The 14,411-nt window shown below is 41.6% G+C and overlaps 1 protein-coding gene across 5 annotated transcripts in view; it reads right to left on the reverse strand.

Annotated features, from left to right (window-relative positions):
- Nucleotides 1-14,411, reverse strand: part of LOC140458343 (leucine-rich repeat-containing protein 49) — a 275,785-nt gene that overhangs the window by 146,798 nt on the left and 114,576 nt on the right. For all 5 annotated transcript variants that reach the window (XM_072552724.1, XM_072552725.1, XM_072552726.1 and 2 more), the window contains one exon: nucleotides 13,591-13,794. In XM_072552724.1, coding sequence (XP_072408825.1) covers nucleotides 13,591-13,794 — 204 coding nt within the window. The remainder of the gene's footprint in view (nucleotides 1-13,590; nucleotides 13,795-14,411) is intronic.

Below are 14,411 nucleotides of genomic sequence, written 5' to 3' on the forward strand. Positions count from 1 at the left end.
CACAAACGATGCTGCATTAGAACACTATTTCAATGAGCCACCACACACTGCAGCACAGAGGGGCTACAAAAAGTAGAGGATAATCACCTACACAGTGTATTCAAAAAGAACGGGTACCCAATGAACACAGTCTGCCGATTTCTCAGCAAGAGACCCTAACAAGCAGACAAAACATGCCCAGAAACCCTAGTTTCACTCTCCCCTACATCAAAGACATCTTGGAAGTGCCAGACTACTCAGACCCCTTGACCTCACGCTAGCCCACAAAGCCACCAACACACTAAATCAGTGGCCAATGAACTCGAAAGACCCTGTACAGACAACATGCAAAACTAATGTCATTTATAAAATACTTTGCAAGAACTGTAACAAACACTACATTGGACAAACAGGCAGCAAACAAGCCACCAGGATACATGAATGTCAACTAGCCACAAAACGACATGACCCACTCTCACTAGTATCCTGACATACAAATGAGGAAGGACACCACTTCGACTGGGACAACACATCCATCCTAGGACAAGCCAAACAGAGATACACATGAGAATTCCTGGGCACATGGCATTCCAACTGGAACTCTATCAATAAACACATTGACTTGGATCCCATTTACCACCTCCTGAGAAAAAGAACAGGTAATGACATCACCAACCCAAGGAAACTCAAACATATAAAGAGAAAGTGGGCTACACCACGTGAGGATTTTTCTTTATCCCAATTTCTATCTCTCATGGACTGAAATTGATTCTGGAAGCCAGGCTGTGTTTTATGGACCAGTTTGTGGATAGTACACACTGCTGCTACTGCTACTGAGCGTCGTTAATGGAGGGAGTGGATGTGATAACAATCAAGCAGATCGCTTTCTCTTGGATGGTGTCAACTGTCTTAAGCATTGTTGGAGCTGCACCCATTCAGGCAAGTAGGAAGTATTTCAACACATTCCTGCCTTGTAGACAATGGACATGCTCTGGGGAGTCAGGAGGTGAGTTACTTGCCACAACCTTCCTGTCTTCTGACCTGCTATTGCAGCCACTGTTTATGTGGTGAGTCCAGAGTCAATGGTAACCCTAAGAATGTTGATAGTATGAGATTCAGTGATGGTGACACTAGTGAATGTCAAGGGGCAATGGTTAGATTGTCTCTTATTGGAGATGGTCATTGCCTGGCATTTGTCTGGTGTGAATGTTACTTGCCAATTGTCAGCCCAAGCCTGGATATTGTCCTGATCCTGTTGTATTTGAATATGTACTACTGTAGTACTGAGAAGAACAAGGTAATTGATGAAGCATCTGAAAATGGTTGGGCCAATGACACTACCAATGAACTCCTGCAGAGACTTCCTAGCCCTGGGATGACAGACCTCCAACAACCACAATCATCTTCCTAGGTGTCAGGGATGACTCCAACCAGCAGAGAGTTTGCCCCCGGTTATCCATTAATTCCAGTTTCGCTAGGACGCCTTGATGGTAAACTCGGTCAAATGCAGCCTTGATGTCAAGAGTTGGCACTCTCACCTCACCTCCAGAATTCAGCTCTTTTGTTCATGTTTGAACCAGCCTGTAGTGGGCTCAGGAGATGAGCGACCCTGGTGGAACCGAAACTGGACACTATTGATGAGACCATCACTTTACTGATGATCGAGTGTAGACTGATGTGTATTGGTTAGAATGTGTCCTGCTTTCTGTGTGCGGGACATATCTGGGCAATCTTCCACATTGTCAGGTAGATGCCAGTGTTCTAACTGTACTGGAACAGCTTGGCAAGGGGAGTGGCAAGTTCTGCAGCACAAGTCTTAATACTATTGCTGGATGTTGTCAGCACCCATAACCTTTGCAGTACCCAGTTTCTACAACTGTTTCTTGACATCACATGGAGTGAATCGAATTGGCTGAAGACTGATGACTGTAATGCTGGGGATACTGGAGGAGGCTGTAGATAGCTATTAATGCTTCAGCCTTATCTTTTGCACTGATGTATTGGGCTCTTCCATCATTGAGAATGGAGATTCTTGTGGAACATGCTCCTTCTTCAGTGAGTTGTTTAATTGTCCACCAAGATTCACAACTGGATGTGGCTGGGTTCCAGAGTTTAGATCTGATCTAATGTTTATGGGATTACTTAGCTCTATCACTTGCTACTTATGTTGTTTGGCATGCAAGTAGTCCCTGTTTGGCAGCTTCATTTTTAGATCTGCCTGGTGCTGCTTCTAGTATACCCTCCTGCACTCTCAACTGAACCAGGGTTGATCCCCTGGCTTGGATGGTAATGGTTGAGTCAGGGATCTGGACTCTGAGGTTGCAGATTGCACTATGGTACAATTCTGCTGCTGTTGATGGCCCACAGCACTTTGTGTATGCTCAGTTACCAGATAAAGTCTGTCCATTTAGCATGATGATAATGTCATAACATGATAGTGGTTATTCTCAATGTGAAGGTGGGACTTCATCTCTATAAGGACTGTGCAGCAGTCATTCTAATTGATACTGACATAGACAGATGCCAGCAACTTGGTAATGATGATGAGGTCAAGTATGTTTTTCCCTCTTGTTGGTTCCCTCACCATCTGATCCAGTTCAGTCATTATGTCCTTGAGGACCTGACCAGCTTGATCAACAGTAGTGCTGTTGCCAAGCCACTCTTGGTGGACATTGAAATCCGCCAGCCAGACTGCATTTTACACCCTTGCCACCCTCAGCCCTGCAAGTGGTGTTCAATAATGGTGGAGTATTGTTACATCAGTGGAAGGCTGTATGTGGTAATCATCAGAAGGTTGCCTTGTCAGTGTTTAACCTGGAGCCATGTGACTCCATGGGATCCAGAATCAATGTTGCGGATTCCCAGGGCAACTCTCTCCAGACTGTACACTACTGTACTGCCAACTCTGCTGGGTTTGTCCTACTAATGAGACAGGACATATCCAGGGATGGTGATGGTGGAATCTGAACATTGTCTATAAGGAATGATTCTGTGAGTATGACTATGTTAGGCTATTGTTTGACTGTTCTGTGAGACAGCTCTCCCAATTTTGACACTGACCCCCAAATCTCAGTAAGGAGGACCTTGCATGGCTATTTCTGCAGTTGTCTTTTCCAGTGCCTTAGTCTGTCCAGTTTCATTTCTTTGTTGAGACAGCAGTAATTGATATAACTTAGTGGCTTGCTAGACCATCCAGATGGCATGAAAAGTATGTCACAGAGAAATAAAGACACACAGCATGGAAACAGATCCTTTGGTGCAACTCACCCATGCTCACCAGATACCCTAAACCAAAGCAGTCCTATTTTCCCTCTAAACTCTTCTGATTCATGTCGTACTTGGAACTATGATGTTGTGGGCATTAGAAATTGGATTTCACAGGAGCAGGAATGGTTGTTGGATGCTCCAGGATTTAGACGGTTCAAAAGGAATGGTGGAGTAGCAAATAGTGGAGTAGACTGTCAGAGAATACAGCAGAATACAGATAGATTGGAGATTTGGGCAGAGAAATGGCAGTTGGTGTTCAATCCAGGCAAATGCAAAGTGATGCATTTTGGAAGATCGAATTCAAGAGCGAACTATACAGTAAATGGAAGAGCCTGGAGAAAACCGATGTACAGAGAGACCTGGGTGTTCAGGTCCATTGTTCCCTGAAGGTGGCAATGCAGGCCAAGAGAGTGGTCAAGAAGGCATACAGCATGCTTTCCTTCATTGGACAGGGTATTGAGTACAAGAGTTGGCAGGTCATGTTACAGCTGTATAAGACTTTAGTTCGGCCACATTTGGAAAACTGCGTACAGTTCTGGTCGCCACATTACCAAAAGGATGTGGATGCTTTGGTGAGGTGCAGAAGAGGTTCACTAGGATGTTGCCTGGCATGGAGGGTACTAGCTATGAAGAGAGATTGAGCAGATTAGGATTATTTCCATTAGAAAGACAGAGGTTGAGGGGGGACCTGATTGAGGTCTACAAAATCATAAAAGGTATTGGCAGGGTGGATAGTAAGAAGCTTTTTCCGAGCATGGGGGACTCAATTACTAGGAGTCACGAATTCAAATTGAGAGGGGAAATGTTGAGGGAAGATATGCGTGGTAAGTTCTTTATGCAGAGGGTGGTGGGTGCCTGGAACGTGTTGCCAGCAGAAGTGGTAGAGGTGGGCATGATAGTGTCATTTAAGATGTATCTAGACAGATTCATGAATGGGGAAGGAGCAAAGGGATACAGACCCTTAGAAAATAGGTGACAGGTTTAGATAGAGGATCTGGATCGGCGAAGGCTTGGAGGGCCAAAGGGCCTGTTCTTGTGCTGTGATTTTCTTTGTTCTTTATTCTTGTTCTAGTCAAGTCTACTTAAACCTGAGGAGGCAAGGATCAGACAGGAGCTCCAGAGAGCTACAACGTGGACAGAAAGGAACTGAAGAATAGACTTAGGAGAGCTAGGAGGGGGCATAAAAAAAGCTTTAGTGGGTAGGATTAAGGAAAACCCTAAGGCATTCTATACTTATGTGAGGAACAAGAGGACGACCAGAATGGGGGTAGGGCCGATCAGAAATAGTGCAGAGATCCAATGGCTGGAGTCAAAGGAGATAGGGGAGGTCCTTAGTGAATACTTTGCTTCAGTATTCACTACTGAGAGGGACCTCAGCATTTGTGAGAGCAGCGTGAAACAGTCTGATGTGCTCGAACAGGTTGATATTAAGAAGCAGGATGTGCTGAAAATTTTGAAAAACAAGGATAGATTAGTCCCCTCTTTTTCAGAGGGATTTTGGTGTTCAAGTCCATAGATTCCCTCAAAGTTGCCAGCCAAGTTTAAAGTGTTGTTAAGAAGGCACTTGATGTGTTGGCTTTCATTAGCAGGGGGATTGAGTTTAAGAGCTGTGATGTAATGCTGCAGCTCTATAGAACCCTGGTTAGACCACACATGGAATATTGTGTTCAGTTCTGGTCATCTCATTATAGGGAGGATGTGGAAGCTTTACAGATGATGCAGAGGAGATTTACTGAGATGCTGCCTGGATGGAGGGCATGTCTTATGAAGAAAGGTTGAGGGAGATAGGGTTTTTCTCATTGGAGTGAAGAAGGGTGAGAGGTGACGTGATAGAGGTGTTCAAGATGATGAGAGGCATAGATAGAGTGAATGGTCAGAGGCTTTTTCCCAGGGTGGAAATGGCTATCACAGGGGGGCATAATTTAAGTGACTGTAGGAAGGTGTAGGGGACGTGTCAGAGGTTAGTTCTTTACACAGAGAGTGTTGGGTGCATGAAATGCATTGCCAGCAATAGTAGTAGAGTCAGATACATTAGGGACATTTAAGCAACTCTTGGATGGGCACATGGACGATCGTAAATTGAAGGATATGTAGGTTAGTTTGATCTTAGAGTAGGATAAAAGATCAGCACAATATCAAGGGCCGAAGGGCCTGTATTATGTTGTATTGTTTTATGTTCTACATTCATGTACCCCTCCAGACACCTTTTAAATGTTGTTATTGTACCAGTCTCCACAACACCTCTGGAAGCTCGTTCCATACACGCACCATCCTCTGCATGAAAACTATAGCCTTTTGGGTCCCTTTTAAATCCTTCATCTCTCACCTTGAATCAATGCCCTCTAGTTTTGGACACCCCCCCCCCCCCCCCCCCCCCCCGCAACTAGGGAAATGATCTTGGCTATCCACCTTACCCATACCATTCATGATTTTATAAATCTCTATAAGGTCATCCCTCAGCCTCCAATACTTGAGGAAAAATAGAACAAGCCTATTCAGTCTCTCCCTATAGCTCAAAACCTCTAACCCTGGCAATATCCTTGTCAATATTTTCTTCATCCTTTCAAGTTTCACAAAATATTTCCAATAGGAGGGAATCCAGAATTGAACGCAGTATTCCAATAGTAGCCTAAACAATGTCTGGTACAGCTGCAACATGACCTCCCAACTCCTACATGAATGCACTGATCTATAAAGGCAAGCGTGCCAAACGTCTTCTTCACTACCCTGTCTACCGGTGACTCCACTTTCAAGGAATTACGAAGAAACAGCCAGAGGTCTCTTTGTTCGGTAACACTCTCCAGGACATTACCATTAAGTGTATAAGTCCTGCTCAGACTTGCCTTACCAAAATGCAGCACTTCACATTTATCTAAATTAAACTCCATCTGCCATTCCTAGGTCCATTGGCCTATTTGATCAAGGTCCTATTGTTCTCTGAGCTAACCTTCTTCACTGTCCATACACCTCCAATTTTGGTGTCATCTGCAAATTTAATAAATAACAAAACTCAGTGAACCCAGCACTACTCCTTGTGACACACTGCTGATCACAGACCTCTAGTCCAAAAAGCAACATTTCGCCACCATCCCCTATCTCCCACCTTTGAGCCAATTTTCTATTCAAACTGCTAGCTCTCCACGTATTTCATGTGATTTACACTTGCTAACCAGTCTACTATGCAGAACCTTGTTGAATATTTTGGTGAAGTCCATATTATACAGCATTCTCCATTCTGCATTCCTCAGTCTTCTTCGTCACTTCTTGAAAAAATTCAATCAGGTTGGTGAGACACGATTTCCCATGCACAACGCCATGTTGATTATCCTCAATCAACCTTTGTCTTTCCAAATACATGTAAATTCTGTTCCTAAGAATATCCTCCAACAACTTATCCATCACTGATGTCAGGCTCATTGGTCTGTAGTTCCCTGGCTTTTCCTTAACACCTTTCTTAAATAATGGCACCACATTAGTCAACTTCTAGTCCTCACCAGTGGCTATCAATGATACAAATATTTCAGCAAGGGACCCAATAATCACTTACCTAGCTTCTCACAAACTCCTGGGGTATATGTAATCAGGTCCTGAGGATTGATCTACTCTTATGCATTTTAAGAGATTCAGCACCTCTTCCTCTCTAATATGGACAATTTCCAAGATATCACGATTTATTTCCCCAAGTTCTCTAGCTTCCATATCCTTCTCCACAAAAATCCCTGATGCAAAATACTCATTTAGTATCTCACCCATTTCCTGTGATTCCACTCAAAGGCGACCTTGTTGATCTTTAAGGGGCCCTATTGTCTCCCTAGTTTGGTCCTTTATAAATCTGTAGTTTAAAGTTTATCTAATTTTTGTGTAACATTTCCTCATGTCTGTCAGTTCATCACTGGGTGACACTTCTTAAAATTTGGGGTAGCCCTTTTCAGTACTGAGATGAGGATATATTTTCTCTCAGAGGATTATGTAACTTTGGAATTCTGCCTTAGAAGACTATGAAGGCAGGGACATTCTTTAGTTTTAAGACAGATAGGTCCTTGCCATGCAGGAAAATCAAATATTAGCCAGGGCAAATGGGAATATGGTATTCAAAATACAAACAGATCAGCCGTGATCTTATTTAATGATGGAGGGTTCATGGAAGGAATGGTCTATTTCACATGTTCATATTTCTAGTTGCTTTTGAGAGTTATGGTGAGTTGGCTTTTGAACAATTGTGGTCTGTATGATACTATAAAAGAACCACTATTTTTTGTTTGGACTTGTGACGATGCTGTGGCTTTAAGAGGTTATTTTGTCTTGGGTTTTTAATTTGGAGTGAGGTTGTAAGGCTGAGACAGCGGGCAGTCTTCTAAAATCCATAGAATAAACAGCTTATGAGGACTTGGGTTTTTTTTTAACAAAGTTGGAACAATAGAAGCAGCCTGGCTGGGTATAGTCAGCTCTCACAGACCAGGCTTTCTTTTTTTTTAGTGTTTAGGTTTAGCTTTAAGCAGTTGCTGTTGTGGGCTTCAAGAAGTAGAAGCTATCTTTTCTCTCTGTCAGTTACAGCTAGAAGCTGGTATATCTCTCTGCTACTGGATTACCTGTGAAACAAATTTATTTTTCTGAATTTGCCTTTTTGCCAAGGGATGTTTATGGCACATTATCATATACTGGAACAGTTAATTAGTAATAGTTACTGTATTTATTATTCTGTTAAGCTTTCCCATAGAGTTATTTTTTCTTTGGTGGTATTTTGTGTTTAGATAAATTATTTTGCTTAATATCGAGTAGCTTGACCGATTGAATTGCATCTAGAACACAGCACATTACACCTGCCATTACATGAACAAAAAGTTAGGGTTTAGGCTACCTTCTTAAAATATTTAAAGGGAGTCTGGTCTCGTCCATAACAGATTGGAAACTGGAAAATGGAAGATGCACTGCTACATAGATAAATGTACCAAGAAACCACCTGCTGAAGGAGGAGTGCTCTGAAAGCTAGTGCTTCCAAATAAACCTGTTGGACTGTAATGGGACGTTGTGCAATTTTTAACTTTGTACCAAGAAAGACTTTGAAACTTGAAGATTAAGGGGGAGCGCATTTTGCTGCACAAGATATTTACTTTTGAAGTAATGAAGTGGATACTGAATAAACAGAGTGACAGCAGGGATCTTTGAGTTAAGGGAAAACTACATAATGATTGCCTTCAGATTAGACTACAGCAGTTTGTTGCAGACTTGTGAGTGCAGTGCATTCAGAGAAATCCAGAAGCCTGCAAACAAGAAGAACTTCTGACCACCTCTCTCTGCAGGTGAAAAAGATAAAATTGAAGGCTCTAAAAATAAAGATTTGAAGACAAAATAAAACATACGTCTAACCTAATGAGTTACTCAACTGAAGACTGACCATCACCCTGCAGGCAACATTGGTTTTTTTGTGATCATGGTGACAATCAAAAGAGCTCTGAGAAACACTTCATCCCACATTTCTGGTATAGACTCTTTTTTGTTTAATAGTCTGTCTTTATTTCTTTAATTCATGAACAAATGTGTGTGTGTTTGGTTTTAAAAGGATAGATTTTAAGTTGCATTGTAGTAATGAGTAATTCATTTCTGTTTTGGCTGCTTATAATAAATAGTTACTTTCCTGTTAATGACAAAACCTGGTCTGAATTACTTTTGTCTTGAACAGGAGCCAATCAGGCAAACTGATCATCTTGGTGACTTAATTAGACAATTAATTAGATGTTGTGTGAAATTGTGCAGCTTGATTATTGGCACACCCAATAATATTTATAGTTCTGTTAGAAAGGAAAATAATTAATGCAAAACTTGCACGTAACATTTCATAGAGCTTGGTACATCTTCAGGAGGAAGCTCAAAATGTCACAATAACCCTAGACATCACATTTCCCCTTGTCAGTGGCAATTAGATTGCTACCACTATTTACTGAGAATATAATACAGATAAGGAGAAAGAAAAATACTTCAAAATCAAAAAGGATAATAATTACACAATTTATTCAGTTTACTGGGCATTTCTTCCACAAAAGTAGCTTATTGCAGTCAGAAATCACACAGTCAGAATCCAAATCATTATTGCAGTCACTATACCACTTCTAGGCTGTGGCACCAACTTGGCTTACCTAAGGAAGGCAAGTATGTGTGTGAAAGCTATGACGAAGACAGCCTGAAGAGCACTATCCAACTGTTGGCTTAACAGCTCATAGAAATCCCCAAGGCCCTTAAAAAACATAATCAAAATGAAAAGACAGAACAAAAACAATACTGGGAGTAACCGAAGGTTTGGTCAGATGTTGAATTTAACAGGAGAAGTAAAGCAATCTAAAGACAGAATTAAAAAGTAAGGTTTAAGTGTTTGATGTCGTCAAAACTGAAACTGAGGTGGTAAAAGTGTGCTGCACAAGAGGATAGAGATGATTAAAATGAGAGCTTTGGGCTGGAAACCTGTTGTAAGGCGGAGTTGGAGAGAATGAGATACATCAATGAGATTTAGATTTGAGAACGCTAGGGTTTAGGAGCTAGTGTAGATCAGTGAAGATAGGGGTGATGGCTCAGGTAAGTGGGACAGGATTTGGGAAGTGAAGATTTAGATAAGCTAAAGTTTAAACTATAGAAAATGGAGGTCAGCCTGGAGAACACTGGAATTGTTAATGCTAGTAGTGACATAGAGATGAGGACCAATATTATGGAGATGGGAATTAAGTGGGTTTTAATCATGGACAGAACATGGGCCTACAAGAACATGGAAAAGACATCAAGGTTACTCAACTCGAGAGAGTGGTTAGTAAGTGGAGTAAAATCTGTGGTATCCATGGGGTCAACAGCAATAATTACTGTCTTGCTGATAGGAAGGGATCAGGGGTAGCGGGTAAGAGGAGTTGAGATTAGCTCATTCAAAACATTATGTTGAACAAGCTGACTCAGAGCACAAGGACAATAAAACAATGTGGTTGAGGAGTGAAATTGGTAAACAATACTTTATATTGCACATTTTTTCAATGCAAATTGGATTTAATACGATTGAAGAATTTTGACCATTATTTGTAGAATGCGAACTATCCCTACCTGTATTGGCTATAACGCAATTCCGACCCCATTAGTTTAAACGGCCCAGCTATTGTGTGATTTTCTTATAAAACGAGAACGCATGAGAACAGAACTATTGCATTATTTCATAAGCCACCCATACCATACAATTGTAAACTAGTTTCACACATGAATATGTTGTTACCAGAAGCCAGAAGAAGGAGGAGTCAGCAAATTAGCCCCTCAAGCCATTTTGCCATTCAATGGAATTGTGATCTAACCTAAACATACCTGCCTTTGTCACACATTACTTGGTATGTAGGTGAGGAAATGGAGAATAAGGTTAAATCCACATGAAACACTGCAACTGATGCGACCTCAAGTGATTCTATGGTGACGAAAAATAAAGTAACCACTCAAGATCTTCTGGCTGCAGTTGGAGAGGTGGAGTAGAACCAAGCTGAGGAAAGCACCATAAAGGTAGGCAACATAGAGAGCTGTAGAAAAGGGATGGTGCAGTCAACATATCAAGGACTGGTGTTAGGTCAAGAAAGGTGAAGTGTGAAAGTGCACCATGGTCACAGTCATAGAAAAGAATCCTTCAGATCATTTCAGTGCTGCAATTGGAGCAGAAACTTGATTATTGAGGTTGAAACATGAAGTTACGGAAAAGATATATATGGACTTGAAAACGCACTCAAAATCTTAGGAGAGGGAAAGGAGGTTGGAAGTAGAGTGATAGTTTAAAAGGACTGAATTAAGGGCAATTTTTGAAATATTATCAACCTGAAATACGAACTCTATTTCACACTCCACAGATCCACTAATTCTGCAGAATAATTCCATCATTTCTGTTTTTCATTGAATCACAGAACTCTTACAGTGTGGAAACAGGCCATTCAGCCCATCAAGTCTGCACTGACCCTCCAAAGAGCATCTTATCCAGACCCAACCCTCTATCCCCATAACCCTGCATTTACTATCGCTAGCCCATCTAACCTATACATACCTAGATACTATAGGCAATTTAGCATTGCCAATCCACCGAACGTGCACATTTTTGGACTGTTGGCGGAAACCGAGTACCCAGAGGAAACCACACAGACATGAGGAGAACATGCAAACTCCACACAGATGGATATCCGTAGGGTGGAATCAACTTGGGTCCCTGGCACTGACAGCAGTGCTAACCACTGTGCCACCATGTCATTTTTGGTTTGTTTCTTTTTGATGTTGGAAAGTGGATAGTGGTTTTAAAGGTAGAATGTTACATCGGAGGAGAGGAGATATTTTACATTTACGATAAGAGTAGGCATTAGGGGACAGGAAGAGGTTCAATAGACTGGAGTTTATTAGAAATGGGGTGGGGAGGAAGAGCTGGATCTCATTTGCTTTTATTTACTCATGTTATAAACATTCCACATAAAGTTGTCTCTAAATGTAACAGAATTTCAGTTTACGTGTTTTAAACACAGCTTTCATGTAGACATTTAAATAAAAGTTACCATCTTCAGTTGTTACATCAGAATGAATGATCAGTTGTGAGACATATAGGGTAAAAGAGGACAAAACAGTCACTTTGCTCACAGTTATCTTTGCTTACAACAGCTAGAAATGTTAGCATCTGAAAATGATGGACAGATGAAGATCTTCTGCTGGTCTGTACAGCCTACACCTTGATGCTTTACATACCACAATATATATCAACAGCCACATAGAATCAGGTACTCTTTTGATCAGATTAAAACCCCCAGGCGAGTTGAGAGGCAAGAAAAAGACAAGTCCTCTTACATTGAGTGAACAGTGAAGAAGGCTATCTACAATTACAAAAACATCTTAATCAACTGGGTCAATGGAATGAGGAGTGGCAGATGGAATTGAATTTGAATAAATGCGAGGTATTGTGTTTTGGCCATACAAACAAGGACAGGACTTATACAATCAACTAAAGGGCCCTGGGTAGTTATTTGAAATTTGTGTCACAGGTAGACAAGGTGGTTAAGAAGGTATTTAGTATGCCTGCCTTCATTGCTCAGACCTTTGAGTATACAAGTTGGGACATCATGTTGAGATTATACAGGACGTTAGTGAGGCCCCTTTTGGAGTACTTTGTGCAGTTCTGGCCAGCCTGTCATAAGGAGGATGTTATTAAACTGAAGAGGGTTCAGAAAAGATTTACCAGGACGTTACTGGGAATGAAGGGCTTGAGTTATAAAAATAGGCTGGATAGGGTGGGACCTTTTTCAGTAGAGCATAGGAGGTTGAGGGGTGACCTTATGGGGTTTATAAACTCATGAGGACCATTGATAAGATGAATGACAAGGGTCTTTTCCCTCTGGTAGGGGGTACACAACAATATTTTTAAAGGGTGAGAAGAAAGATTTAAAAAGGACATTAGGGGCAACCTACTTTTTTTTACACAGAGAGTGGTTTGAGTGTGGAATGAACTGCCAGAGGAAGTGGTGGATGTAGGTACAGTCAAAATGTTAAAAAGACATTTGGATAACTTCATAAATAGGAAAACTTTGGAGGGATATGGGTCAAACACAGGCAGGTAGGGCCAGTTTAGCTTAGGAACCTGTTTGACGTGGATTAGTTGGACTGAAGGGTCTGTTTCCAAACTGTATGACTCTTAGATATTTGCCTGGTTAAGTGACAAAACAATCTCCTTCCAGTACTCACTAATGAATGTTTTATACCTGTTTTGCGAGACTGTCACACACCTCCTTCTGGAATGTACCTATGCAGAGGAAGTCTGGAGAGGAATGCAGTGGTGCTTGTCAAGGTTCGTCCCGAGCAGCGCCGTGACGCGGGACTCCGTGCTCTACGGCCTGTTCCCCGGGACTCACACCGAGACGAACATTAACTGCGCCTGGAGGATCATCAACTCGGTGAAGGACGCTCTCTGGGCGGTCCGAAACCTGTTGATCTTCCAGCTGAAGGAGTTGACCCCGACTGAGTGTTGCAGACTGGCACATTCCAAGGTCCAAGACTACGTGTTGAGGGACGCGCTGAAGCTTGGGGCAGCTGCCGCCAAGGCGCGGTGGGGAAAGACCACCGTGTAAGATCGGCCTGCCTAAAGAAGAACAGGGGGCCCATGCGGACATTTTTTTGGGCTCTGCTGATGCCTCAGCCAAATATATGTATATGTACAAGATTGAAAAATGCACAGGATTGTAAATGACAAGGATAAATTCGAATCTGTGTTTGTAAATGTGGACATATGTATGGCATGATCAAATGTACAGACCATCAAATCTTTTATGAATAAAGTATATTTTTGAAATAAAAAAAAAAGTTTTATACCTGTTTTTGCCCAACATAAGGACACGAAGCGACTTCAGAGAAGAAAGACCAGAGATTTCCTCAATCCGATTGTTGTAAAGGTCCAAGAAAATAAGGCGTCGGAGATTGGAGAGGTGTTGAATTTGAGTGATGAGATTGTGCTGGAAATTCAACAAACGAAGTTGCTGCTCACCTTCCAGGATCGGACAGACTGTTAGGTTTCGCCTGGATAACAATCAACAATATAAAACTGCTGATGGTCAAAAATGCATTGTGAGTAAACTGTAGTCTACAAAAAGGCTTCATTTTTCAACAAGTAGTCCAAATTAATTGAAAACTATATTGTTAGCTCAAGTAAGAGGTTAATATAGCATCCCAGAATTGTTACACTTCGTAAGAGGGCTATTCAGCCTATTGTGTCTGCACCGACTCTCTGAGCATGTTGACTTAGTGTCAAACTCAAGTCTTTCGCCATAATTCAGCACATTAAGTCTGTTTAAAAATCAGCTAATGGTTTTTTTGAATGCCTCAATTGAACCCACTTCTACCAACTTTCCAGATAGTGCATTCCCAAACCTGGACCACTAATTGCGTGCATAGGTTTGTTTTCAACTCTCATTTGCTTCTTTTGCAAACCACTTCAAATCCATGTCTTCTGGTTCTCAATTCCTTTATCAGTTGGAAAGTTTCCCCCCAACTACTCTGTTCAGACATATGTTCAATGTGAAAACACTTGCCAAATCTCCCCTTAGGCTCCTCCTTTCAAGGAAAACACTCCCAACTTCTCCAATTTATCCTCGCATAACTGAACGTTTTCATCTTTGGAACTATTCATTTGTGTG

Source organism: Chiloscyllium punctatum, chromosome 33 (assembly GCF_047496795.1).
Source record: "Chiloscyllium punctatum isolate Juve2018m chromosome 33, sChiPun1.3, whole genome shotgun sequence".
Lineage (NCBI taxonomy): Eukaryota > Metazoa > Chordata > Chondrichthyes > Orectolobiformes > Hemiscylliidae > Chiloscyllium > Chiloscyllium punctatum.